Source organism: Sycon ciliatum, chromosome 7, assembly GCF_964019385.1.
Source record: "Sycon ciliatum chromosome 7, ocSycCili1.1, whole genome shotgun sequence".
In the NCBI taxonomy this organism is placed as follows: Eukaryota; Metazoa; Porifera; class Calcarea; order Leucosolenida; family Sycettidae; genus Sycon; species Sycon ciliatum.
In genome coordinates, this window is record NC_088649.1 from 3,527,094 (window position 1) to 3,553,430 (window position 26,337).

Here is a 26,337-nt window from a genome sequence, read left to right on the forward strand (position 1 = left end):
TGGGCAAGGCACATTCGGGCCTACACATGTAGCCTTGAATTCTGGCTTGGAGGCATTATTTATCTATTTTCATGGCTGCTAGGTTCATCCTTAGTTAAGAGTTATTTCTCCGTGATTCGCTAATGAGTCCACAAAGGACGAAACAGCTAGACAGTACTAGTGCTGTCCCCAGATCGTGTATTCTAAATCCATAATACTGACGCTCAATCTCCAGACAGCTGTTTCAGCCTTTTTTAGGTCCCATCAGTGGAGCTCAGAGCGGGAGGTTAAACAAATGGCAATACGGTCTATATGAAATGAACAAAAAAAGCAATTTGAAAATGGCTCAAAGCATCAAAGTCAGCGAGCTATCTGCAAGACACGCACAAAGAGAGCTTTGCACGAAGGCAGATACATATTACATATACCTTTGACACTAACCAAAAAGAGTGCTCAATCAAGTCAACGCAAGGCAGCGTAATGCGGTGATCGAGTCTATAAAAAGCTATAGTGACATGTAGCCAGGCCCCCAGCACAATAAGCTGACTTGCATCATGCTAAAATCGTTCACACAAATCTCTTATAATAATTATTATATAGATTGCAGGATAGGGTGGTTGCACCAGGAAGTGCTGTCTCTGCGATAGTGGGACCAGCCAAGATTGCAGTACAGTCGTCCACCATCAATCCAGCACTTCATTGGCCCACGCCCTCGATACACCAGCATGATTTCCGGAGTTATTACCATTCATTGATACATGCCCCCCCCCCCCCCACCCCCCAGTTCTTCGGCACCTGACCCGAGTTCTATTTGGGCCGCACTACTTTGTAGCAGTCATACTATAGTACTAGAACTGGATGCACGTGATATCCACTGGAGCTGGCGCTGGCCACGAGCTGACCCACCGCCGTGCCTCCCAGTGTCAATTTTGCTTATGTGATCCTACCACAATCTGGAACATTATCAGTACTCGCCTCTGTTGACTTGCCAGCACTAGTTCTGGTGGATCCGGGCATGTTTCTGCCTTCTCTTAAGCATGTATTCTCCTGCAGGTGCATCTTTCACCTCCCTCTAATGCGCGAGCACATTTTCTGTGGAGATTCAACGACACATAGACCAGAAAATACAGAACGGAACAGTGGCTGCCAATGCGACACAAGTACCACATAGACCTAAAAACTCATAAGTACCCTGGGAGTTAGATGCATTTACGGGCAGTATGCCAGGATTTGCGCAGCTAATTTAAAATCAGATTAGCAATGCTGTGTGCTACCTAGGTGGCATCTTGGACTCAAAAACCAACCGATTGTGGTCCAACCCAACCGACAGCGTTGTCGGTGGGTTCCGATTGGCAGGTGTTGGATGGACGTATGATCCATGCGTCCCCACAAGCAATGAGAAGTTAACAATGCCACTAAGGATATAATATCGCGGACAGCAGTACAATGAAACTGGGCCATTCATTATCAGCAATATCAGGGGTATATCCAATCCGATAAGACGTACAGCTCGTGTATGGCAGACTTTACAGCAGGTCCCGACATAGCTTGCCCCGTGCCCTTTACCACTCCTGGGCCAACACTGTTGTACAATACTCGAGAGGGTCTAGCCTAGTGAGTGTGAATAGAACCTGGCAAACCATATCTCCAAGTGATTCACATGTTGGTATATTCTCCGTTATCATACATCAATTCCGAGCAATTTGACACCCGAATATTCTCGCACCACTACTGCTGAAGTATTGACCACAAACCATGTTCCATTTGACTTACAAAAGGAACTTGCAAAAGGCATGAGAGCACTGGAATCCGTAAAGACTCTCGCATTATTTATTAGCCACCATACATACCTTTCGGGAAGTCGTGTTGGAAGCAGCATGCTCGGAGAGCAGAGCTGAGTGAGATCTGCATACAGTAACACAGCGACAATGAACCACATGAACAGAAGGAAGCAGTCGTATCCGTACACATCTGAATATGCGCTTATGGGAGGAAAATCCGTGCGACAAAAGAGGACCGTGTTATGCAGGTGTATGTCTTACCCGGGTACGTACTAAGTGAGTTCCACCATACGTATATAATTTTATTGCAATTGAATCACTTGACTGACTGGAGCCAAAAATATCAATTGGCACTTACTCCGGTTACCCGAATGTTTCGGTACCACTATCATTAGGTTTTTTGCAATCGAACCAAGTCATAGTTGAGTCATTTTCAATGCGTTAGGTGTTACCTGACGTGCTCACTGCATCAGCCGCTATGTCAGATTCCACCAGGCATGCACCAAACCAGGCGCAATGCGCACACTGATGATGGTGGTTGGCACACAACGAGCAGTAGTAAAAGTGAAAGGACTTTTTGCATGTGATTTTGTTGTAATTTGTGCCAGTCGAATTGTCTCAGTGTAACTAGTTTATCGTTAGCTTACTAGTTTGTTTATACAAAAGAGAAAGACCAAGGAACTACAAGTTACGCTATACTGTCCACTAACACCACCAGTTACTAAACAATCAGCTCATGCGATAGCTATTGCACGACACTGAACAGCTCTAGCACATCTTGGATGCGCACTCCAACAGCCTTGTGGACGACGACCGTCACTGGAGAATCGGTCCGTCGCTCCACCAGCCCGGCGGCACAGTGGACAGTGCCTTGGGGGTGTCAGGCATGGATCAGGCTGATAAGGACGTGGTGGAGACGGAAATGATGTTTGCAAGGAAGAGTGATGATATGCGTACGTGCTCTCCGCCAGTTGTTGAAGCAACAGTCCGGCAGTGGAAAGTCGGCAAGGTTAAAATAAGTGACCAACTGGGTGAAAGTACACCAAATGTGGCCCATCTCTTGAATGGTGCGGACCACGGCAAGGACCTGAAGTTGAAGGTCGTCAATGGCAACACCGCATGGTCGACGTCAATGGGAACATCAAGCCATCAAGTTGGTGGAACTATGGAATGTCCGTCGCAGGCTGCAGCGACAGGGTAACGTGCTCAGGGAAGAGTACAGCGACGATGATCAGCTGTGTCTTGCACGCAGTCGTGTTGATCGTGGCGTGCAGAACAACAGAGTCAGTTGCGGTATTCGTACATTTGTCTGTTTAGGATTGTGATCCCCAGGAAGTCCTTTCGTGAGGAGTGATGTCACGCAACGAGCAGTAGTCAAAGTGAAAGGACTTCTTGCATGTGATTTTGTTGTAATTTTGTAAGGTGTGGTGGCAGAACTTTCAGCTGGTAGTGGGTGATGGGCTGTCTGTGTGACAACAATTACGGGCTTGACGAACGACATAATTATGGCGAGTCGATCTTTGGCCAGTTGCTGAGTTGGAGATCGTCACCGTAGACCCAGAGATCTGGTCCACGGTCCAGGGGTTGGGATCCCACTGTGGTGAGAGCTTGTGTGCCTGCTCATTGCGGCGTAAGGCGCGCTGACCAGGAGTGAGGATGGGGGCGTTTGACCGGCGGGTGGCATTGGCAGCGTCGCACTGGGATTGGCGGAATTGCTGGTCACGGTGGGCAGCTGAAGGTAAGTCTGGTGCGGCTGCCGTAATGCAGGGTATGCTGTCGCGGATGGGGCGACCAAACATGAGTGTTGCCGGTGCCTCGTGAGTGGCAGGGTGTGGCGTGGTGCGGTACGCTAGGAGCCATTGGTCAAATGCAACATTGATGTCTTCGCCAGCTAGTTTGGCAGTTCGCAGAACTTTGCCAATGGTACGGTTGAGGCACTCGACTGCTCCGTTTGCTTGTGGCCACAAAGGAGGGGTGTGGCGGTGCTGGATAGCGTGTTGCGCGAGGAAATCAGCAAAAGCCGAAGAACGGAACTGAGGACTGTTGTCCGAGACTAGCTCTTCGGGCAAGCCGAACATGGATAATGTAGAGCGCAGAGCTACAACACCGGCCGTAGTGGGTGTCGTGCTGAACACGTTGATTACCGGGTAGCGAGTCAACTGGTCGATAGTGGCAAGCAGGTGCTGACCGTTTGGCATGGGTCCATACAAATCGACGAAGACTCGTTGCCACGGCTTGGTGGACGGTGGTGTGGGCACGGACTCCCGGACGTAGCGGTGTCGTTGAGAGAGTTGCTTGGCACGGAATACATTGCCGGCAGAGTGCTTCGGCTTCAGTAGCCATGTTCGGCCACCCAACATTGCTGTTGAGCCGTTGCTTGGTGCGGACAATATCTTGGTGGCCCGCATGTGTAAGCTGCAGGGTAAGCCGTTGGAGGGCCGTGGGAATGACGAGACGGTCGTTGCGGAGTAGTAGACCGTCACTCTCAGACAGTTCATGGCGGAGGGCAAAGTACGGGCGGACCGTGGTGTGGCTGGAATCCCAGCGGCCAGATTGCAGAGAGGAAAGGATGGCTTGCAGTGTGGTGTCTGCGGTGGTGGCGTCCGCAATCTCCTTCAGAGCCAACGCATTTGGCTTAGCTGCTGTAGCTAGGGCATGTATGTACGAAGTGTCTTCCTGTGCGCCGATGTTTGGCAAGTCGGGATGAGGCTGCGGATTGCGACTGACGACGTCGGCCGGGTTTTCTGGGCCAGGCTTGTACTGGAGCTGGAAGCTGAGATCCTGCAGGCGGAGGACCATGCGCTCAATTCATGGTGGAGGTCTCGATCCGACGGCCTTGAGTTGCAGGAGCGGCTTGTGGTCGGTGACAACGGTGAACTGTGGATCACCTTGTCAAGTCGTGGTGAAAGCGAAGGCAGCCAAACTTGACACCCAATGCTTCCCGTTCAGTTTGAGAATATTGCTGCTCGACGCCGGAGAGTGCACGGCTGGCGAATGCTACAGGTGCATCGTGGCCGTTGTCTTGGCGTGGACACAGGATTGCGCCGAGGCCGGTGCGTCGACATACAGTGATGTGTTGCGGTCAAAGTATTGCAGCATGCAGTCTTCGGCGATGGCCTTCTTCAGTGCATGAAATGATTGCTGCTCAACATCAGTTCAACGCCAAACAGTACCTTTCTTAGTGAGAGCAGGGAGTGGCGTGGTGAGATCGGCCATGTTACGAATGTAACGGCGGAGGAAGTTGGTGAGACCCAGGAAACTCTGTATGTCGCTGACGCAAGATGGCGTAGAGAATGTAGCCACAGACTGCTGGTGGCTGGGAGAGGCGCGGATGCCCTTGTCGGAGTAGACGCTAGCCATGAACTTGAGCCGAGGCTTGAGGATGTGACATTTGTGACATTTGGCTCGGTTGAGTGTAACGTTGTGATCTTGGAGCCGCTGGAGGCAGGCGGCGAGTCGTCGGTTGTGCTCTTCGACGCTCTTACCAAAGTTGAAGATGTTGTCGTGGACGTTCTTCACACCGTCGAGGCCAGCGAGCCATGGCGTCCAGTGTGCGCTGTAGGATCTCGGATGCGGACGATACGCCCATGGGCAGACGTTTACAGTGCAAAACTGCGTAGCGACGTGACTCAGGGTGGCCTGGCTCTCCACAGCGGTAGCAGAGCGATGTGCTGGATTCCCGCCGGCCTGGAGCGCGAGTGGCGACTGGGGCAGGTGGCTGGTGGTACGAGTTTGCAGCTGGATGTGGCGAAGACTGCATCGGTCGACGCGACGGAGTTGAAACAGTAGCAGGAGGCGGCTGTGTCCTTTTGTAGAACGGTGGCTGATGACGGAGGGCATTGATCGAGTCTTGTGTGCGCCGGAACGCCGTCGTCTGTTCCACTGACGCTTCAAATGCTCTGGCGGCCTTGAGCGCCTTGGCGAGATCAAGGGACCCAGTCTCCAGCAGTTTTCTGCGGAGTGGATCGGACGTGCATCCTGCCACAATTTGATCACAGAGAGCCACGTTCTTCTGGGCATCGTCGGCGAAGCTGCAGGTCGTTGCCGATGCCAGCAAACGAGTATAAAACGTGTCTAATGTTTCGCCAGGCTGCTGGGTGACCTGCCGGAAGTGGAAGCGGGCCATGCTGGGGCTCTGCTTCGACTGAAAGTAGTCGGCGGCGGCGGTTACGAGGCCGTCGAGATCGTTGCCAGTGTTGGCTAACGTAGGGACGAGCTGCTGGATGTCCTTGCCGGCCACATACTGGAAAGTGTCTCTCTGGCGAGTGTCATCCGAGATGCCGGCTGCTGCGACATAGAGTTGGAAACACCGTTCCCAGGCAGGAAAATGGGCAGCAGCATCGTAGAGACTGCTGTAGATCGGGAATGGCTCCGGAGGCGGTAGTGACAGTAGGGACATGGCGAGGATCAGGCGTTTGCTCGCAGCGCCAATGTAATGTTGTTCTCTTGCTGTATTCCAAACAACAACTAACTCGGAGCTCCGGAAAGCTCCGCAATAGTGAGGTTTTGCATTCCGAATTTCGGCTTGGCGTTCTTTGGTAATTTGTCGAACATCAAAATGTCGAATTTTCGCACCGACGTTTGTTTTGCAAGTCGAAAATGATGTGTTTTGATTTCGTGAGCCCCAGCATCAGCAATGTCCTGTCCCGTGCTCCTTTTCTTGCTGATTCCGACAAACTTTGATCGCGCCCAAAGAGTCGAGGGCCAAACCTGCCTCCTCAGTCGCCTCAGAAAAACCAACTCCATGGCCAAGTCAAATTTTATGGGTATCGCCATAGTCTTTTCAGCCACACAGATGACGGTGAGGACACTCCAGGCGAAAGAGAGTAGACAGGCAGTGGAGAGGAGCAATCAGAGGTAGCTGACGATGCTGATGTCGTCAAAGACGCCTGCGAAGCCATGCCAAGATAAGAAACCTCTTTGAATAAATCACGCGCTAGCGCTCTTCCACAAGAAAATTCATCCGAAGAATATGTTCGGCAAAGTGAGCTTTTTCCGAACAAACATGCCGCATCTTCGTGTGCATTTTCGACCTCGCTCCCGCGTGCCGAATCTTTTGCCGAATTTTGGAATGCAAAATCTCACTAATATGATGCCAACAGAATGTAATGGTGTGCGTGCATGCGTACAGAGTCGGTGCGTACCGACTGTCAGCACAGGTGTGGAAAGCAGCATATGTAAATGGATAGGAGCACAAACGGTGCCGCGTGCATATATGTGTCGGTAGAGCATGAAACTCTTAATCTCAGGGTCGTGGGTTTGAGCCCCACGTTGGGCGCCAAATGTCGTCTCGGTTGGAGAACGAGCTGCCTCTACTATACCCTCGCCACGCCACACATCAAACGGACTAGTCAAGTGGTTTTTCTCTAGAGCTAGAGAGAGAGCTATTCATTACTACACTTCAGGAGACGACGGGCGAACTGACAACTGACATGGCGAAAGGAAACATGATATCGGAAAGTGGTGCCCTCATCAGCACAAAAAGTGGCGTACTCGATATCATATCAGCACAAAAAGGTGCACGTGTCAGCAATACAACAAAGCAGCGCAGCAGCATGTACGGGTCAGCATCACAGAAACACAAATACAGCAGCAGGTACGACAAAGAGACAACACGTGCAGCCACATGTACAACATATGGGTGTGACAGTCCATATATGTACGTGTGAACACTACACACGATGAGAACATGCAAAGTATGGAGACCCAGACTGTGTGGTCAGCAGGACACAGCCCGTACAGGATGGAACAGACAACTAAACGTAATATAGCACCACGTACCGGCGGACTAGTCGACGCTGATGGGAGAAGTGGCACCCCCTGAGGCAGCTACGGATGCTAGAACTCTACAGCCAGACCAACACCAATATAAAACAAAAAGGTACACCACACCAGGAAGCAAGTCAAATAAAGATGTGTGAACAACAGCCACACACCACAGAAAAGCATACAGAACAAAAACTCAATTACCGACACCATAGACACTGCAAAATCCAAACAGGAGGAAAATACTAACTCCCTGAGGACACTGAGCATGAGGCAAACGGGCAAGCAACCTCTTGCCGATGTTCCACCGTGTAACAACAACCGCGCTGGCCACCGGACTGTATGGTAGGGGTATTACACCTGGACCTCAAGACCAACGGGCGAAGGACAGCAGGCCGGGCCCAGGTAAATACAATGAGGAGCACTGTATACAACTACAGAAGTAACCCAAACCCATGCCAATTTGACCAACATACCTTCCCTGCGCATCCATTCCTAGTGTACAGGTCTGAAAGATGAAAGATGGAGCGCTTGTATACATGGGCCCGGAAAGCCTGCTTCGGCCGCTCGGCAGCAGCTTCGTAGTGGTGGTCAAGGGTCGAAGACCGACGGATACGGATCAACTCCCCAGTGAACACACCTTTGCCCATACTACAGGGGTGGTTACTACCGGCAAGCAGATACAGGAAACGATTGGTGAACTTGAAATGAGGCTTCACCGCCATGTATCCCTTACTACGGAAAACTGTGGTGTCCAGGAAATCAATGCCATCATGTGCCAGTTCATGAGAAAACTTGAGGGCCGAACACTTATTAATCCTATCTAAAGTGCGCTGAGCTTGACCTTCGCAACCATGCAATGATAAAGCGTCTATAAACCTGAACCTCTAAACCCTCCCCCTCTAAGATCGGCAAAACGTACTGCTTCTCCAAATACAGCATAACAATGTCGGCATAGACCACTGCTGCAGGCGAACCCATGGCAGTCCCTGGCCTTGGATCTGCCAAAACACATCGTTACCATACACGAACTCATTTTTCTTCCGAATGACTGACATCAAGGAAGTCACTGCTTGTAATAACCATGTACGAAGGGCGAGGGGCATCCACCTTGTACACCTGTGTGTGATATACCACGACAACCGAGCTCGTTGGGGATGTTGGTGTAGTAAAGGCTGGTCACATCTATGCTCAATTATAAATGATCGTCCCGCACAGGCAAACCTTCTACCAAGTTGATGAAATCCGCAGTTGAGGTCAGAACAGTACTTTCCTCACATACATACGGGTTCAGTAGAAAGTCAGTGAACTCAGCGGGATAGTAGCCAGGACTATTTAGATTAACAATAGGCCTAACCTTCAGGACCCAGGGCTTATGTGTTTTGAGAAGTCTCCTGAAAACGGGCATGCGCCCCCGGTGCGACTAAGAACAGTGACATAATATATTATATTAGTGGGCATACGATGCTCAATGCGATGCCTAGTCATGGTGAGTAAACAATTGACTCGGGTCGCTCACACGAAGTCTCAACACAGCCTTGAGCCTGTTGGTTGCCATCGGCAGTCTAGCCGCATGCTCATCTAGCCCCTCAGGCAAAAAAAAACAGTCATTTATAATGTTTGGCATTGTGATGCTGGGCACGACCTATATCATCATAGTGAGATCAGTCCAGGACTACTATCACAATAGACTGCCTTTGAATATGCCTGAGTCCGATTGCGTTCTAGCTCCCAAACTATGTGCTGCATGTGTACACTCCGCCTATGGTTAGTCTACTCCAGAACAACGCCTGGAGAGGTTCATTGGGGGCATGATGTCCCCCCACCCCATTCCCCCCTTGCCCCCTGCACCTGAAGTACCGGTATTGCCCCCCCCCCCCCTCCCCAAACAAATTACAGGACACAGATGGAGCACTGGGGAGCACGTAGCAGTAGGCAAAGTTGACGATGCCAGTGCAGACACGCCTGATCTCGGTCACCACACTGGCACCGTATAGTCTCCAAGGGACATAGCTACCAGAGAACACACAGAATGGGAGTATATAGTGCTATCCCTGTGGATAGACAACCTCCTATACACAAAATATCTACTGATAGAGTTCTGTGTAGATCCTATGTGCACATATGTGTGGATGAGTACTGGTAAACGGACAGCTAACCCTAGTCTAAGTAAAATAAAGGTAGAATGTAGACCCTGGGCAAAAAATAAGTAAATAAAAATATTGACTAGTTTGAGGGAAAGACACAAACGGGAAAAGTCTGAAGAAAAAATTGACTGGCACCAAAAAAATAATAATAGCTACACACACGAGGGAACTCGGATGGAGAGCCAAGGATTAAAATTGAAAAAGAGGACCATCAGTTTACGAGTTATCCGTTTTGTCCAACACTAACGGATATAAACGTGATGCAGCTAAGCATCAGGTCGTTGAATGTCATGATCTCATCAGTCAGTTTTTGTGCTAATTGTTGCACATTTTTGACTCAGCAGTATTCTGCATATAACCGTTAGTGTTGGACAAAACGGATAACTTGTAAACATGAGGGAACACTCATCCTTACCCAAGTCCCAACGTCAGCACTCGGCGCTGCTCCGAACCAAGAGGGACACTGGAGAGATCGTCCATCAGCTCCTCTCTTGTCCTGCGATCAAATCGCCTAATGCTAAACACAAGAAGATAGGAAAGGCAAGTAGAATAAATAAATCAATAACATATTAAACAACAAAACAAGTTTGAACAGCTGCAAACGTAATGGACGATTCGAACAAGACCAATGATATACCTAGCAATAAGTGTGCAGAGTGTGCAGCCCAAGGATAATCATCCCACGGCAAAGTGTATTGTTTAGGGCATAGACTCGCAGTAACAGGCTCACCTTTGCTGCATCTCACACCGCTTCACACGGTAATCTACTGTATCACCATGGTAATTTCTGTTGCACATTGCTGCTTGTTTAACAAAAGGCAGAAAACACACCGAATTTCCAGGAATTACCATGGTGATACGGTACTTTAGCTTGAACCTATTGTATGACGGGTTTTCTATGATTGATAATGACCCAGAGAGAAACTAAACCGGTATCGAATTCCAGTCAGCGACGCAATTCTTCTGAGGTGTAAAGTGACTTCAGGAATATGTTGCAGAAAACTGCGATGCATGCTGATTATTTACTGTGCCCTATTGTGCACAATATACCAGGTGTGTTACTCAGGGATGAAGTAGATGCACACACGTGCCGGGCATCACGGCACAGGTTAGGTTTGCTAGGCTACTAGCCGCTGCAGTGTACTTGTGGTCCGAACTTGCACTCTACTCAACTCTGCATACGCAAAGAGTGCTGGTGCCGAAATGAACCAGAAGGGTACTGAGTGGGACGCAACAACACTGACTCTGTCTACCCATGTACACAGATATGATAGGGTATGCAGTACCTGCTCTAAGATTTAACACAAACCGGGTACACGTCTACCTGGCACAATTCCTGCAACACTGGGCCAGAGCCAGATGCGTTCAAGTGCGGCTACTGTGTGTCAGGGAGTCGTAAACTTACTTTCGACTTCCTGATGTACATGATTGTACATGTACATGTATGAACGTACTCGCATTGGGCACTCTGGCCGCACGCATCTGCACGCGTATGCAGCCTGTCAGTGGCGGTATACCCTCGAACGGTATACAAAAGTATAGTACTCGACAGGACTTCCGACCGGGTCGCAGGTAACCCAGTGTTCTTTTTCCAAAAGGTCCAAGTACTCACAAACAGGGCCACTGACCCGGCTCTGGAGCAGACACTGGTAATCTAGGTCCAAGTTTGCTCGATTATGTTCTGACGCTTCATGTGCTTTCATAGCCAAGGTTTCTCACTTTCTTCGCAAGCTCTTTTAGTCTTGAGAGTTGACAACTGCTTATGGTTGTTGTTCACGAGGCTCTCCTTGACTATACAATAGATAGTGTGTCTGGACACGGACTATTGGATGCATTGTTCTGTGCATGTATGGTACTTTAGGTAACTGCAGGCTAGACGAGCCATACCGATTCTATGTGCATGCCCTACAGCATTATGGCGCTTTGCTGGTTTGTATTCATCCATTTTCACGGTACTTAGACATTTGAGGTAGACGTGTAGGCGCCTGTGATCGAATCCATGTGTTCAATGCATTCTAGGTTGCTAACATAACAAACCAGACCAGACACGGTATGGACTCATGATTGTATGTAGGTGTGAACAAGTTAGTTTCTGGCACACGGCTGTTTTTTTGCGCGATTTTGGCCCATTTAATATGGCGGCCGAGAACGCGTAAAAATTCATGATTTTCGTCCAGGAATTGCTTTAGACAGCTAAGTATTCCACAGACTTCGCCACTTTTCGTCTCCAATCAGCTTGGTTTGCCCTGAGTTTTCGATTTTTCGGCTTTGCCTTTCCTTGAGCTCCGCGTACATGCCGCGCGACCACTGCTTCGATTTGTTTCCTTGTCTCTGGAGGACGTTTGTTTTCCTCTCCTGGGACGTTCGTCGTGCAGAATTTGAGCCAACGTTTGTGCCCCAAATAGTATCCCCAGATTTGAGTATCGTTTAGATAATTTGGAATCGGGTAGGTAAGTGTCCGTTCTGGTGCTGTAGAAAATTTCGTTCCGTGACGTGCATCAATTCCGTGTGACTTGCGTTTGCAATATTCCCAAACTTTTGGTATTTCCCACACTTACTGGATCGTAACTGCAATTGTGTTACTCTCCAGTTGTTGTGAGGACGTAGAGTGATCATGGATGAGCATAAATCGCTACTGCAAGAAGTCTGCAGAGTCGGTGGCAGAAAGTTTTCCTGTTTCCAGGAGTCTACCAGATAGAGTGTGGAAAAATATAGTGGTCTGCTGAAATATGTACATGGCAATGATATCTCGAAAGATTGCTCAGACATCCACCCACCATACATCTGTATTCTGTGCGAGCGAGCCCTAAAGAGAGCCAGTAGATAGGCAGAACATTGTGGAGGTGGCTGTGGACCTGTCACCAAATGGGAGCCACACCATCGCACAAACTGCTCTGTGTGTGCAAGCCAGAAGAAAAGGGGCACAAGCGCGCACCATGCAAAACCGAACACAGCATTGCGAGGTGCCGCACTCCTGGCAGCACCCAGCCACCAGAGCGATGATGGATCACCTACACACTCAGCCACCAGCAGTGTAAGTGGTCTAGATATCAGTGCAGAATGCATACAATCAAGAGCAGCGCGACAACATCGTGCAACACTGCCGCTTGACAGGGACAGATTTTTAGACAGAAATGCGGTGCAAATTTGCATCATTTGTCAGAATACCGCAGACGGTATCCTGGAAACAGCATGCTGCAATGATCCGAGTTGTGCAGAGTGCATAAGCAAATGGCTCAGCACGAATAACACATGCGAGTCTTGCAGCGCTGACATGGCTGCATCATCGATGCGCACGCCCAGCATTAGTCTAACCAGGCTTGTCAGCAGCCAGTCCATACACTGCGACTTCCATGAGCCATCGCCACGTGGATGTCCTGAAGTCGTGCCGCTGCATGACTTGCAACGTCATGTCAACATGTGCCTGTTCAATCCCGCAGAGACGCCATCATGTAGCACAGCACGTAGCCCGCCGCCGAGCACGACACCTATCCGCTCTGTGCGCCCATCGTCAACAGTGGCTGAGGTTCTCAGTGCTTCTCCGTCGAAGTTGAAGGGCAATGTGGCAACCAACCTCACTGCACGTCTGGTCACGGCTAGGGCAGAGGGTGGCAGGCTGGAGGTGAAAACTGGCGAAGGAGGCAGGGGCAAACCGCAAGTTTACCAGCTAACACCAGAGTGCAGTGTACCGTCAACCGATGCGTCTGCCTCAACACTCAAACGCCGCGCTGCTGAGCTGACCCGAATTGCAGAGTCCGTTTGTGGTGGATCGGATGGAGCTCGAGTGCAAATGATTGCTGGGCTGAAGCGGCTCTCATCAGCTGCACAGGAGGAGCTCAGGCAGACCTCCGACTGCCATGGAGCCAATTGAGGAAGCTGCGGCAGTGGCTCAAGGTCTTCGGAGTAAAGTCGGAGTCTGAGCGTTCTATACGAGAGTTCATCACGAAAACGCTGCCCAGCTACACCGCTACAGAGCTGCCGATGTCGAAGCGGAATGGCGATGTCTCCATGGCTGCCACTGTATTTTATCCAGACCTTGTCGCTGTTGTCATGCACTTCCTCGACATCCTCAATGAGAGTGACAGGCACGATTGCCTGAAAGCTTGACATGGCATTCAGGCACGGCAGCAGTTACGAAGACCCAGCAACACACTTCGACTGTCGACGCCTTGAAGGACGAAGTCGCCAAGCTATGCCGCAGTAAGTACTTCAGTGGCCCATGCGTAGCCTCTGTGGAGCCTGTTCTCCAACACCACAAGATCGAACGTCAAGTGTACCACGGTGGTGCTTTCATCGGCAATCACGTCCACCAAGCCTTGAAGCCCACCGTGGTCACTGCCATCAGCCATGCTCACGTACCAGTCCTCACGTCCAGGTGTCCAGTCCTGGCGGAGGAGGCCCAAACAATAGCATCTTTACACGAGAATCTGATGAACAGCTACGCTTCTTGTCGAGCTATCTTCAGTCACAGCCAGGCAGTTTCAGCAGACGAGATGGATCAGCTGGAGTCTGAAGTTCGGCGTTTCTTGAGTATGTGCAGACGACACGTTGTGGCACGGCGACTTGGAAACATCACGCCGAAACTTCACCTGTTAGAGAATCATACGGTGCCGCTCATCAGGAAACTTGGCGTTGGTCTGGGCCTGCTCGCGGAGCAAGGGGCAGAGAGCTTGCACGCCAGTCTCAACACCCTCAACGCCATCTATAAAAAACATACCAGGAGACCTCGCCAGGCTGAAAGTTGTCGCCAAGCAGCATCTGCTAACAACCACCAAAGAAGCCAGTACGCTGGCTCCTCGTCCACAGAAGAGGAAAGCCGAGGACCAAGGTTCAGTCTCCTCGTAAACAGGTAAGAAGACAGCGTGGTGACAGCAATGTCTTCGTGTTCGTATTTCCAACGCTCCAAAGAAAAACATTTGGAGCACTAGATCATGCTCCTCTTTCAAATTTTCAAACGATCTTCAACTGTTTGCGTTTTTTGTGTCGAATCATACTGAAAACCAACTTGGTTTTGTTACTATTCACAATAATTTACCGATTCGCATCGAGTTTCCAAAACTCCTCTAAAACCCGGTGGAACGACGCCATATTGTAATCTGGTCCGCCGCGGACAGCCGTGGGCAATGTTGTGGTGTTTGGTTTCCGCCCAACATTGTCGATCTGCATGTTTGCACTAGCGTGCAGCTGAACCAACGCAGCCGAACCAACGTGCCTTGCAATGCTTTGCTAGGCTTTTCTTTCACTGTATCTTTTTGGTCACATATTATAATACCGTACACTTTGCTTTTACTCACAAAAATAGCACGTTTGCGTTTTGGTTATAACGAAGAACCCAGTGTGTAGTTACGATCCATCACAGTTTCAATGTTTATGGACTAGCGTGGTGTAGTCCTGCGGAACATTAATGGTAGCAGAGGATGGTTGATCGCGTTTCGTAGAAGTTGATTACAGAGAGAACTGTAGTCATGAGCACGTCCGATACCGAAAATCGGAGCACTGCAGGCATGGAGGATGCGGAGCAGGAGGTGGCATCGCAAGCGTCTGGTACGTCACTTTCGGATAGTGAACCAGAGGCGGTCGCCCTGGACTCAGGCAAACTCAGAGCGCTGAAAGTGCAAGTGAAGTCGGACTTCACCAACGCGAGAAGGACCCTGATCGTCGATCTCCGTCGGGTCAGTTCCGGTGAGTTGTCATTTGATCAGGTAGCAAGCTCACCCGTGTTGACTGAGTGTTACGAACGAGCTGCATCCGTAATTGCCGAGCTCGTTAGTGTTTACACCACGGAGGATAACAATAGTCAGGCAGAGAAGATGTTGAGAGAACTTGAGAAGTTGCAAGAAGAATATGCAGAGGCATCGGCCATGATTGTTGAGTATGGCAGAGGCGCAGTAGAAGACCCTGTCCCTAGATCTAGGAGGCTGTATGCAGCACCTCACGATAGTTCGCATGACGAAAGGTCAATTCAGTTTCAAGATAGTAGATACGACGCACGCACACGTGGGGCTAGCCCGTATTTACCGTTACAGAGACGATCGCTGAACTCGCGTCAGCTTTCGCAGAGCCTGAGTGATTTATCCATTCAGGGACCCCGAGATGCCGTGAACGTAGCTGCCGCCATTCACGAGGAGCACCACGCACCAGTTCAGGGATGGCCGCAAGCTAGTGATGAAAGGCGAACGCCAACCGGCCTGAGCGCGGATGGGGGAGATCAAACGAAAGAAATCCAAATCTCCTCAGAGCACGAACAGCAGTCTCAGAGAGAAGTCCCGCAGGTCACGCAGACAGCAGTGGCAGCTCCGCCACCCGCCACGAGTTCGTGTGTCGTACCGCCAACCTCGTCAGTTGCAGGACTCGTGGTGGCGCCGACCGCCTCAAGTGCAACATCCGCTACGAAGACGCAAGCTCCGCGCCAACCACGCGGTGCAGCAGAAGTCACAACACGTGCGACCGCGAGCACTTCGTATAGTGCACAATCTAGCAGTGCAAGTCGGCCTGCCGCGGGCAGGCAGCATCAGGCAAGTCAGGGCATCGCAGCCCACGCATCGCAGGCATCGAAAGTGAGGTCGACGCATTCACAGCCTGCCACTCGGCAGCACTTGACCAGTGCAAGTGCATTTTCTATGCCAAGGATCTACCCTACCCCTAGTGCGAATCCTGCATCTGCTAGTGCAAGCTACATATACAGCAGTAGTAGTTATGGTGCTAACAGCTACAGTGCCATGCCAAGTATGCAATTCAGTAGTCCCAACCAGTATGGAACACAGCAACCTATGTGGACAGGCAACAACATCACGCAGCCTAGCTATGCAACCTATAGCAACGTCCCACAAATGGTCGCACAGACACCAAGCATGACAACTCAGCATGGTCTAGCCTTACCTGCTGCAGAGTCCACCACCATGCCACAACCGCAGAGTGCACTGACGGCACCTCACCAACCGGAACCATGGCGTCAGCTGAAGCAGATCGGCATTCCGACATTCAACGGCGACAAAAGAAAATTCGAGTCTTGGCGTGCGGCGTTCATGGCATGCATAGACGCATCTCCGGCAGCACCAGAGTACAAGCTACTGCAACTCAGGCAGTACCTGGTCGGCGACCCACTGGACTCCATCGATAGCTTAGGCTATTCCCCTGCTGCGTACGAGGCCGCCAAAGCGCTACTGGTCAGGAAGTATGGCGGAGAACGCAGGCGTGTCGCGATCCACGTAGAAGAAATCGAGCAGTTCGGTAAGGTTGGCTACAACAGAGCGTCCGAGTTCGAGAAATTCACGGAGCTCCTCGAGGTAGTAGTCATCAACCTGAAAGACAGCGGCCGGGCCGCAGAACTGGAGGCTGGTACGTTCTACCAGAAGCTCCTCCGTAAGTTCGACGAACGTGTGCTTGCACAGTACCATCGATGGCGGTATGATCGGCAAGTAGAAGAGTCCGTCGAAGCCCTGCTCGAATGGGCACGAGTAGAATCAGAGCTAATGATGATCTCGGCAGAAACGGTGAGCGGCGTAGCAGTAAAAACCACGCCCCAACAGCAGCAACCACCCCGAGATAACCGGTTCCAGAGGCGTAGTGCTCCGCCTAGTCGCAACCACGCATATCATGCTCAACAGAAGAGCGACGTCAACTGTGCAGTATGCAAAGGCGCACATCCCCTGTGGAAGTGTGCGGCATTTAAGGTCATGTCGGTCAATCAGCGTTGGCGGCTCGCCAAGCAGAGCAACGCGTGCTTCCGGTGCTTGGGCAGTGGCCATGCTGGCAAGGACTGCCCCCGTGATCGTGAGTGCCCGGTTAGTGGATGCATCAAACATCACCACCCGCTGCTCCATGGCAGCAATGTTACCGGCGGCGCACAGCCAACTCCGGAAGCTGAGAAGCCCGCACCCCAGACATCACTGGTCACGACTGTCACAGAGGGGGAGCCAGAAGCAGCGACACATGTGGCACAAGGGCGCCGGACGGACCGTGTAGCTCTACGGACAATCCCGGTGACACTGTGCAACGGTCAGCAGTCAGTGACTGTCAACGCTTTGCTGGACGATGCCAGCACTGTGACGTATGTGCACACTAGTATCGCCACTCGACTCGGTTTGAGTGGCAAACGCCAACGGACGACGGTCAGCACGCTCAATGGCAAACTGGAGACGTTCGAGACTATGCCAGTAGACATCGAGCTGAGGAGTGTTGATGGCAACTTGAAGCAGACGATCACGGCGTACACCACCGACAAATCCGTGACTGGCGACCTTCGCGCAGTCGACTGGCTAGAAGAGGCTAGTAACTACCCGCACCTGAGGGAGATTCCGTTCCCAGCGGTGGGAGAACACGACACTGTAGATATGCTGATCGGCAGTGACCAAGTCCAGCTGCACGTATCGACGCGTGACGTCATTGGTGAACCTGGGCAACCTGTCGCTAGGTTAACACCGCTCGGATGGACCTGCGTAGGGAAGCTCAGAGCACCCAACTCCAAGCAGACGCAGGGCCCACAGCCCAACCGTTCGTACTACGTCGGTGGAGACAAGTCAATTGCAGGAGTCGAGCAAGCCCTGCAACAGTTCTGGAAGGTCGACAGCTGTGGCGTCGAGACGGACAATGCGGCTCCAGGACCAACATCGGCAGACGAGGCCGCAGCGGTGAAATTAGTGGAAGACTCCACGCGGCTAGTAGACGGCCGGTATGAAGTATCGATACCATGGAACAGTCGTAAGGCGGAGTTAGTCAACAACGTTGATATGGCGACTAAGCGGCTGGAGTCAACACGTCGACGACTGCAACGTGAACCGCAAGTAGCCCGAGCATACGCCAGAGTGATCCAAGATTACCTCGAGAAAGGATATATCACCGACGTCACTGACGAAGCGCCTACCGACCAATGCTGGTATCTGCCACACTTCGCCATTGTGCGGCCACAGAAGACGACAACTAAGGTCCGGATTGTGTTTGACGCAGCCGCCTCCTACCACGGCATCTCACTTAACGACGCCATCCACGCCGGCCCGAAGTTGCAGCGAGACCTTTGCGATGTTCTCACCCGGTTCCGAAGAAAGCCCATCGCCGTTGCCTGCGACGTAGCAGAGATGTATCTGCAAGTTTCAATACGCCCCGAGGACAGGCCGTACCACCGCTTTTTGTGGCAGGACCCGGCCTCCGATGGTCCGGTCAAGAAGTACCAGTTCAACCGCTTAGTCTTCGGTGTAAACGCGTCGCCATTCTTGGCTCAGTATGTCGCCCGCCAAGTCGCGGACGCAAGCGTCGATACCCACCGATCAGCAGCAGAGGCCATCCTGGACAGTACGTACATGGACGATACGATGGACAGTACTGCCACGGTCGCCGACGGTACCAAGCTCCATGACGACCTAATGGAGCTGTGGGGGAAGGCAAGCATGCGACCGAGAAAGTGGTTATCCAACTCGACTGCGTTGCTGAGTACGATCCCAGAAGAAGAACGCGCAGCGGATGTCGACCTGACGGTGGGAGACCTACCATCGGTAAAAACGCTCGGAGTGACATGGTCTGCCCTCGATGACGAGTTCACGTTCCGCGTGCAGCAACCGGATCTGCCCAAGCGTATCACAAAGCGCTACCTCTTGCAGCGGACAGCAGCCGTATTCGACCCACTCGGCTTCATATCGCCGTTCGTCGTTCGAGGCAAGATGCTGATGCAGGAATGCTGGATGAGTGGCGTCGACTGGGACGAGCAACTTCCCGACGCGATAGTTGATAAAGCCCAGCAATGGTTCCAAGAGTTGAGCGAGCGCAGCAACGTCCGAGTCCCGCGTCAATTTGAAGCATCGACCGGCAAGCTCGAGCTGCATGCATTCTGCGATGCGTCCAGCGAAGCCTATGGAGTTGTTCTGTATGCGAGAAGTGTGCGCGAAGATGGAACAGCGGAGTGCAGATTCCTCGTGTCGAAGAGTCGTGTCGCGCCCACCGCCGCTACCAGCATTCCCCGGCTCGAGCTCATGGCGGCAGTTCTCGGCCATCAGGTTGCCACTCGAATGAGTAAAGTGCTCGACGTGCCACTTAGTACTGTCACCTTCTGGAGCGATAGCACGACGGTCCTCCACTGGATTCGTAGCTACAGTCGGCGGTTCAAACCATTCGTCGCGAATCGCGTCAGCTACATCCAGCAGCGTACCGCACCGCGACAGTGGCGCTACGTCCCTACGGGACAGAACCCAGCTGACCTGGCATCACGAGGAGCTTGCGTCAACGACCTGGTCAACGCAGACCTATGGTGGCAAGGACCGGCGTTTTTGAGCAACGGCTCAACCTGGCCAGCCACGGAGCTAAAGGATACTTCGGGGTTGAGCGACGACCCGGAAGTTCGCAAGGCAGCTGTGCAGGCGTCTGAGAGCGCATTCGTGACGCAGCAGATCACCGTCGTGCAACCAAGCCGCTACTCCAACTGGACGAGACTTGTGAGAGTTCAGGCATGGATCAACCGGTTCGTCAATAACTGCAGACAAGGGGACCGCGTCAGCGGAGAGCTAAACATCCAAGAGTTGGAAGCGGCGGAACTTGCCATCATCTACGGAGCGCAGCAGGATGCATTTGGTGACGACATCAGCGCACTGAAGAAGGGGAAGACTCTGCCAGCAGCATCGCGGTTAGCAAAGATGTGTCCGCGACTGGATGAGGATGGCCTACTACGTTGTGACGGCCGCACCCGCCTAGCCGACTGGCTCCCGTACAGCACGCGCTTCCCGATCATTCTACCCCGGAAACATGAAGTTACGTCGCTAATCGTGAAGCACCACCACGAGCTGCGACAGCATGGTGGCACGAACGAGACGCTCGCGGCATTGACAGAACGGTTCTGGCTGGAGTCTGCCCGAGAGGAGATACGCCAGTGGGAAGCTGAATGCATGGTGTGCCGACGTCGCAAAGCCAGGACGGCAGAGCAAGTTATGGCGCCGTTGCCGAAGGTCCGGCTCGCTACACCGTTGAGAGCCTTCGCTAGAGCCTCGGTAGACTATGGCGGCCCATACTTAACGAAACAAGGGCGAGGACGCAGCCAAGCCAAACGTTACCTCTGCGTTTTCACCTGCCTGCTAACCCGAGCCGTACACCTCGAGATGAGCTACGGCCTCGACGCCAGCTCGTTTCTTAACGCGTTCTCAAGGATGGTCGCGCGCCGTGGAAAACCGCTGGAGATCATTTCAGATAATGGGACGAATTTCGTGGCAGCCGATCGTGAGCTGAGGGAACTGGTGGAGGCTCTGGATAACGACGCAGTTTTCAAGTCCCTGGCCAACCGTGGGGTGGCTTGGAAATTCAACCCGCCGCTAGCCCCGCATTTCGGCGGAGTCCACGAAGTAATGGTTAAGGCGGCGAAACGCGCCCTCAAGGCAGTTCTCGGCAATGCTGACCTGACGGATGAGATGCTGGCAACTGCGCTCACGAACGCCGAAAGCCTTATGAACAGCAGACCGCTCACGTACCAGTCGGCCAGCCCTGACGACAGCTCGCCGCTAACGCCGAACCACTTTCTGACGGGTCAGATGGGCGGTCAGTTCGCCCCAGAAAGCGTAGACACCACAGGTTTCCACCCCAACCAGCGATGGCGGCAAGTTCAAGACGTGGTGAAGCAGTTCTGGCGGCGCTGGCTCAAGGAGTGGGTGCCGACTCTCAACGCGAGACGGAAGTGGCTAAAAGAACGGAGAGACGTGGCGGCAGGAGACATCGTCTTGGTATTGCAACCGGATGCACCACGTGGGCACTGGCCACTCGGACGCGTCATGGAGACCAAGCCGGGCCCAGATGGTCACGTGCGTGTTGTGGAGGTGCAAGTCGGCGGGAAGCGAATCACCCGTCCCATCACCAAGATCTGCCCGCTAGATGCATAGAGAAGATGGCAGCTAGATCTGTACGTATTCAGTTATGGTGGTAACACAAGTAAGACAGAAGCAGTAGTTCAATAGATGCAGCATACATTGCAGGCATATCACATAAGCACCACAGTGTTATCATTTTTATGTTTACCACATCTTTTTGCCACGCAGTGATTAGACCGATAGAGGTACAACACATGCAATTGTAAGCTAGGTAGTAGTGGAATACGCTGCGAGGTAACTCATCGCGTATTCGAGGGGGAGGATGTTCACGAGGCTCTCCTTGACTATACATTAGATAGTGTGTCTGGACACGGACTATTGGATGCATTGTTCTGTGCATGTATGGTACTTTAGGTAACTGCAGGCTAGACGAGCCATACCGATTCTATGTGCATGCCCTACAGCATTATGGCGCTTTGCTGGTTTGTATTCATCCATTTTCACGGTACTTAGACATTTGAGGTAGACGTGTAGGCGCCTGTGATCGAATCCATGTGTTCAATGCATTCTAGGTTGCTAACATAACAAACCAGACCAGACACGGTATGGACTCATGATTGTATGTAGGTGTGAACAAGTTAGTTTCTGGCAATGTTGTGGTGTTTGGTTTCCGCCCAACATTGTCGATCTGCATGTTTGCACTAGCGTGCAGCTGAACCAACGCAGCCGAACCAACGTGCCTTGCAATGCTTTGCTAGGCTTTTCTTTCACTGTATCTTTTTGGTCACATATAATACCGTACACTTTGCTTTTACTCACAAAAATAGCACGTTTGCGTTTTGGTTATAACGAAGAACCCAGTGTGTAGTTACGATCCATCACAGTTTCAATGTTTATGGACTAGCGTGGTGTAGTCCTGCGGAACAGTTGTGTTGGCAGAAAACATGTCAGCTAATCTGACAACCGTCCAACCCCATTTTACTGGTAAGTAGTCAGCGAGTGGCTTTGATGGGGCCATACAGTACTAGAGGGGAAGTTACGCGGCATATTTGTGCTTCCTTTTTGAAAACACGTTCTCGCTCGAAGGGTTTCTAAACTTTATCCCTGCGCTCATTGATGGAGTTCATCGATGGAGTTGCCAGCGGCACTCTACAGAAGAACAATGTTGTCAAGTTTTTTATGAAAAATTGTCAAACATTTTCAAATTGCTATAAGTTTGGTTAGGGCCGGGTTCCACTGCGGCTCCGCAGCTCCACGGTACTTGGCTGCATGCAGCAGAGCGGCGCGGTTCCAGTGACACTCGCCATTCACGGTACCGCGATCGTGCTCGACGTTTTTTTTATGACATTTAGCCTGCCTGCGCGCGCGTGAAATCCAAAAAAAATCCTCGTGTTCTGGCCTGTGCAACGAATTAAAATTCCCCCGAATAAAACAATTAAGTGCGGGAAACAATGCAAGCCGTGACCGCGGCTTGCATTTTTTTGTATCAAGCAGCGAAGCGAAAGCTGGTGATGAGCCGCGGCCTCGCTGGACCAGCTCGTAATGATGACGTTTCATGCCGTGGATGATGTGCGGCGGAGCGGCAGTGGAACCCAGCCCTTAGGCAAAGGAAATTTGTCATTAATTTGTTTATGCTGCATAGATGGAGAGCTGCACACTCTGGCTTATGGACTCTCGCCTACAGTGTAGTCGTACTGCTAGTGTACTGGCATTACAGAAGACACGAAAAACGAGAACATAATTATGGCGAGAAAGTAATTACTGGCTAAGAATTGGATTTACACCCAAAACAGCGCAACCATAAACGGCGCGTGTTCATATTAGCACCCCCAGTACAGCGCGACCTAATGTGACACTGTGTCACCACAGCTCGTCTCGTCTCTTGCACGCCCCATTTTGGCGCGACCAATTACGTTAACGTCCGAATATAAGCCAGCTCATTACACACGTGACCCATAATGTGCAGGCTCATGTTTACATAACCAGTGTTATGTACTCTTGATGTTAGTATTACCATGGTGGATATCAGGAGGAAACCCGTTCTTAAAAAAGATATGCAAAAAAAGAGAAGAAACACATGAGAACGAGTAATGTCCAAGCCATCTCGTGACTGCCCACAATTTGTTCATGGATTCGCTCCAGGTGTTGTGAAACGACAAGTTCTTGAGAGTGAAAGGCCTTCTCGCTTGTGACATTGTGTTCGTTTCAATGCAGCTGTATCCCGACTCCGCCGTACCACTGATGTTTACGACGTGGCATACGCTACAGGCGCTATGTGCGGTTTGCTGTGTGCGCTGTAGTTGTATGTTGTATGTGTATGCTTTTCTCATATACGCTGTCATTTTCACGCTATAACTACCTGGTGGTTTTAGTGTTAGTTATTCAGTTAGTTTCAGTTGTTCATTCATTGTTCATTGTTGTTAGTCGATGGAAGTGAAATATACGGTTGAGAATAAATAGTTGTCCTCGTGCCGTGTGGGGTCGTTCGTTCCTGATACTTTAGAGAACCGGAGGGTTCACAACACCAGGCAATATCGCCATTTAATACTGAACTGCACTGTGTCCCCATTGTACATGTATATGTACTTCCTGTGAAATATCCGTCTTTTCTTTTCTCTATTTTTTCTCTTTACCAGGCGTGGGCTATCCCCTGGACTATCAAAATGGGTGCCTTATTATTTTCTTTTTCTGTTTTAATGACAGTCCATTGCAGATTACCATTTTCGGAAAACCAAAAAAATTAATAGTGAACTGTTTTTTGAGACGATCATTGCTCTTTTTGAGTTGATCATTGCCTTCTGCGACGATAATTGCTTTTTTTTAGTTCATCATTGCTTTCTAGAGTTCATTATAAATTGAGTCCAGGCAATATCGCCCTTCAATACTGAACTGGCCATTTCGAGTTGATCATGATATGAGTCTTTGACAAGTCGAGTGTCCATCTTTTGGGTTTGAGTGTAAATGAGTCGACCTGTATTGAGCGTGCGCGCTGACGGGGTGGTCTGTTTTGGGGATGTCCAGTTATGGGGATGGGGCTTTTGGGGGGCGCTGAAGTCAACGGCGCTGTTTTGGGTCGCGCTCATGTGGGGGCATACCAAGAATTGCCCTAAGACTTACCGCGTCTCAGTGCTCCATACCAGGAAGTAGTACAATACCTACTCCCTGCTCCATACGAGTGTTTTCTCCTCATTCTCTGCATCCTTTACCCCAGGAGTCTCGTCCATTTAGCGGCTCAAATGCTTGAGCTCCGGATAGCGGAAAATAGCTCGTCGTCCATTAGCGGCTCTAATAGTACCTGGTCTGAAGTGTCGCAGTCTAGCACAACTATGATTTTTTCCAGGAGGGTAAGGGTTGCAAACCCAAAGAGACCCTAAGCTTCGTCTATCAAACAAAACAATTGCCCTAAAAAATGGAAGAGGAAAAGAGTGAGCGAGCTGGTCTGAGCGCGCTACTTTTCAAAAAATAGAAGCTGAAAGCCATCAAAGTCAAAGCATTCTGGCTAGCGCGTTTGTGTATGTCACGAGCGCTAGCGCGCTAGTCGCAGCAAACGCTCGCAGGCCAGAGTTAGCGCTATTTGGGCTGTTTGCCGCACGCGGCAGCTGGATGGATCACGTGATCCAAGCTGACAAATAAGGTCCGATGGTTCAGCTACATTGAGCCACAAGCGTTTCCAACGCGTACTAACAACATTTCCTTGTGAAAAAACTCTTTGCTGGAAGTGTACATGATCTGCAAGTCGCAAAAATGTACGCACTATGACGTATGTAGGCTCTACTGAAAGCTGAACGCCAGAGGAGCACGATGCACTGAACTACAGGCCCGTACAACGAAGCGTGGCGCGTACCTGTACAGTTTTGCACAGGCACCAAGACAGAATTCACAGCCATCCAGCGAGAGGCCGATCGTGCTGATGAGCCATGGCGTATGGTCAAGAAACTCGGCTCTCTCCTTGGTGATGCAGAGGATGTCACCCGCAGAAAGCAGCTTGCGGCGATAGCGTTTAAGTCCCTCTGCCAGTTATGGAAGAGAAGAGACCAAGTGAGTCTGGAGGTGCGCGTCCGGCTGTATAACTGCTTCGTGTTACCTGTCTTGCTTTACAACTGCTCCTCATGGGGCATCACTCGACAGACAATTGAAGCGCTGGAATCGTATCATCGGCGGCAACTTCGGCATATCTTGGGTATCAGGTGGCCCAACCGACTGTCGAACGATTTGGTTTACGAGCGCTGCAGTGCTGCTCCACTTGGCAACATTCTGGTGAATGCAAGATGGCGGTTGTTCGGCCACATCCTGCGATCAGATGAGCACACACCGGCTAGGGAGGCCATGAGTGGATTCTTTGGCTGCTCCGTGCCGGGATACCGTGGGCGGCCGCGGATCACGCTACCGGTCCTGCTGAATCAAGACGCGGAGCGAGTCGGCTGCCGTCTGAGGACTCCAAGGGACTTGCAGCTGATGGCTCAGCGAGCACTGGATCGCCGTGAATGGACATATCTGTGCAACGCAGTTACAGATGCGTACAAGGCAGAGTACTGGTGAAGGAAGCTGGCACTGCAATGGTTTGAGCTACATTCTTTGTTGTTGGTACTCTGATTATCCGTATTATCCGTATTCACATGGCCTTGCCATTCATTCAGTATATTAATGTCATCAATAATGATATTCTTGTTTGTATTAGTTTATGTGACACCATTTTCTATTTTTCTTTGCCTGCCTGCCTGCTGGCGGCCTTTTTTCGCATGGTTCGGTGCAAGCGAAATAATATATTTCGCAATCCAGTTTGCGAACGCGAACGCAAATTTCGTCTTGCTAATCCTCCGTATTATGAATAAAGTTTGTGAAGTAAGTTTCTCAGCATAGCTACTACCATAGGCATAGGCATAGATC

The 26,337-nt window shown here is 51.1% G+C and overlaps 2 protein-coding genes across 3 annotated transcripts in view; one reads left to right on the forward strand and one right to left on the reverse strand.

Annotated features, from left to right (window-relative positions):
- LOC135820755 (uncharacterized) overlaps nucleotides 1-26,337 on the forward strand; it is a 91,344-nt gene that overhangs the window by 19,585 nt on the left and 45,422 nt on the right. The window lies entirely within an intron of this gene.
- LOC135820757 (uncharacterized) lies at nucleotides 262-25,112 on the reverse strand. 2 transcript variants are annotated; one of them, XR_010554200.1, is made up of 5 exons: nucleotides 24,568-25,112; nucleotides 10,089-10,190; nucleotides 7,542-7,606; nucleotides 1,830-1,884; nucleotides 262-1,071 (listed from the first exon to the last, which is right to left on the reverse strand). XR_010554200.1 is itself a non-coding variant. In XM_065333786.1 (5 exons), the coding sequence occupies exons 1-5, from the start codon at nucleotides 10,523-10,525 to the stop codon at nucleotides 1,042-1,044; spliced, it is 357 nt and encodes a 118-aa protein (XP_065189858.1). In that variant the 5' UTR covers nucleotides 10,526-11,422; the 3' UTR covers nucleotides 262-1,041. The 2 variants fall into 2 exon arrangements, 1 of the variants encoding a protein (XP_065189858.1); XM_065333786.1 differs by lacking the exon at nucleotides 24,568-25,112 and adding an exon at nucleotides 10,404-11,422 and having other exon boundaries at nucleotides 7,542-7,589.

Excerpts from the sequence above, each read along its gene's own strand:
- LOC135820757 (XM_065333786.1), bottom strand. The coding sequence starts at position 10,525 with ATGGTAATTCCTGGAAATTCGGTGTGTTTTCTGCCTTTTGTTAAACAA. Across the intron at positions 1,885-7,541 it reads CAGCGTCGACTAGTCCGCCG|ATCTCACTCAGCTCTGCTCT; the intron begins GTACGTGGTGCT and ends TACTGTATGCAG. Across the intron at positions 1,072-1,829 it reads CCAACACGACTTCCCGAAAG|AAAATGTGCTCGCGCATTAG; the intron begins GTATGTATGGTG and ends GAATCTCCACAG.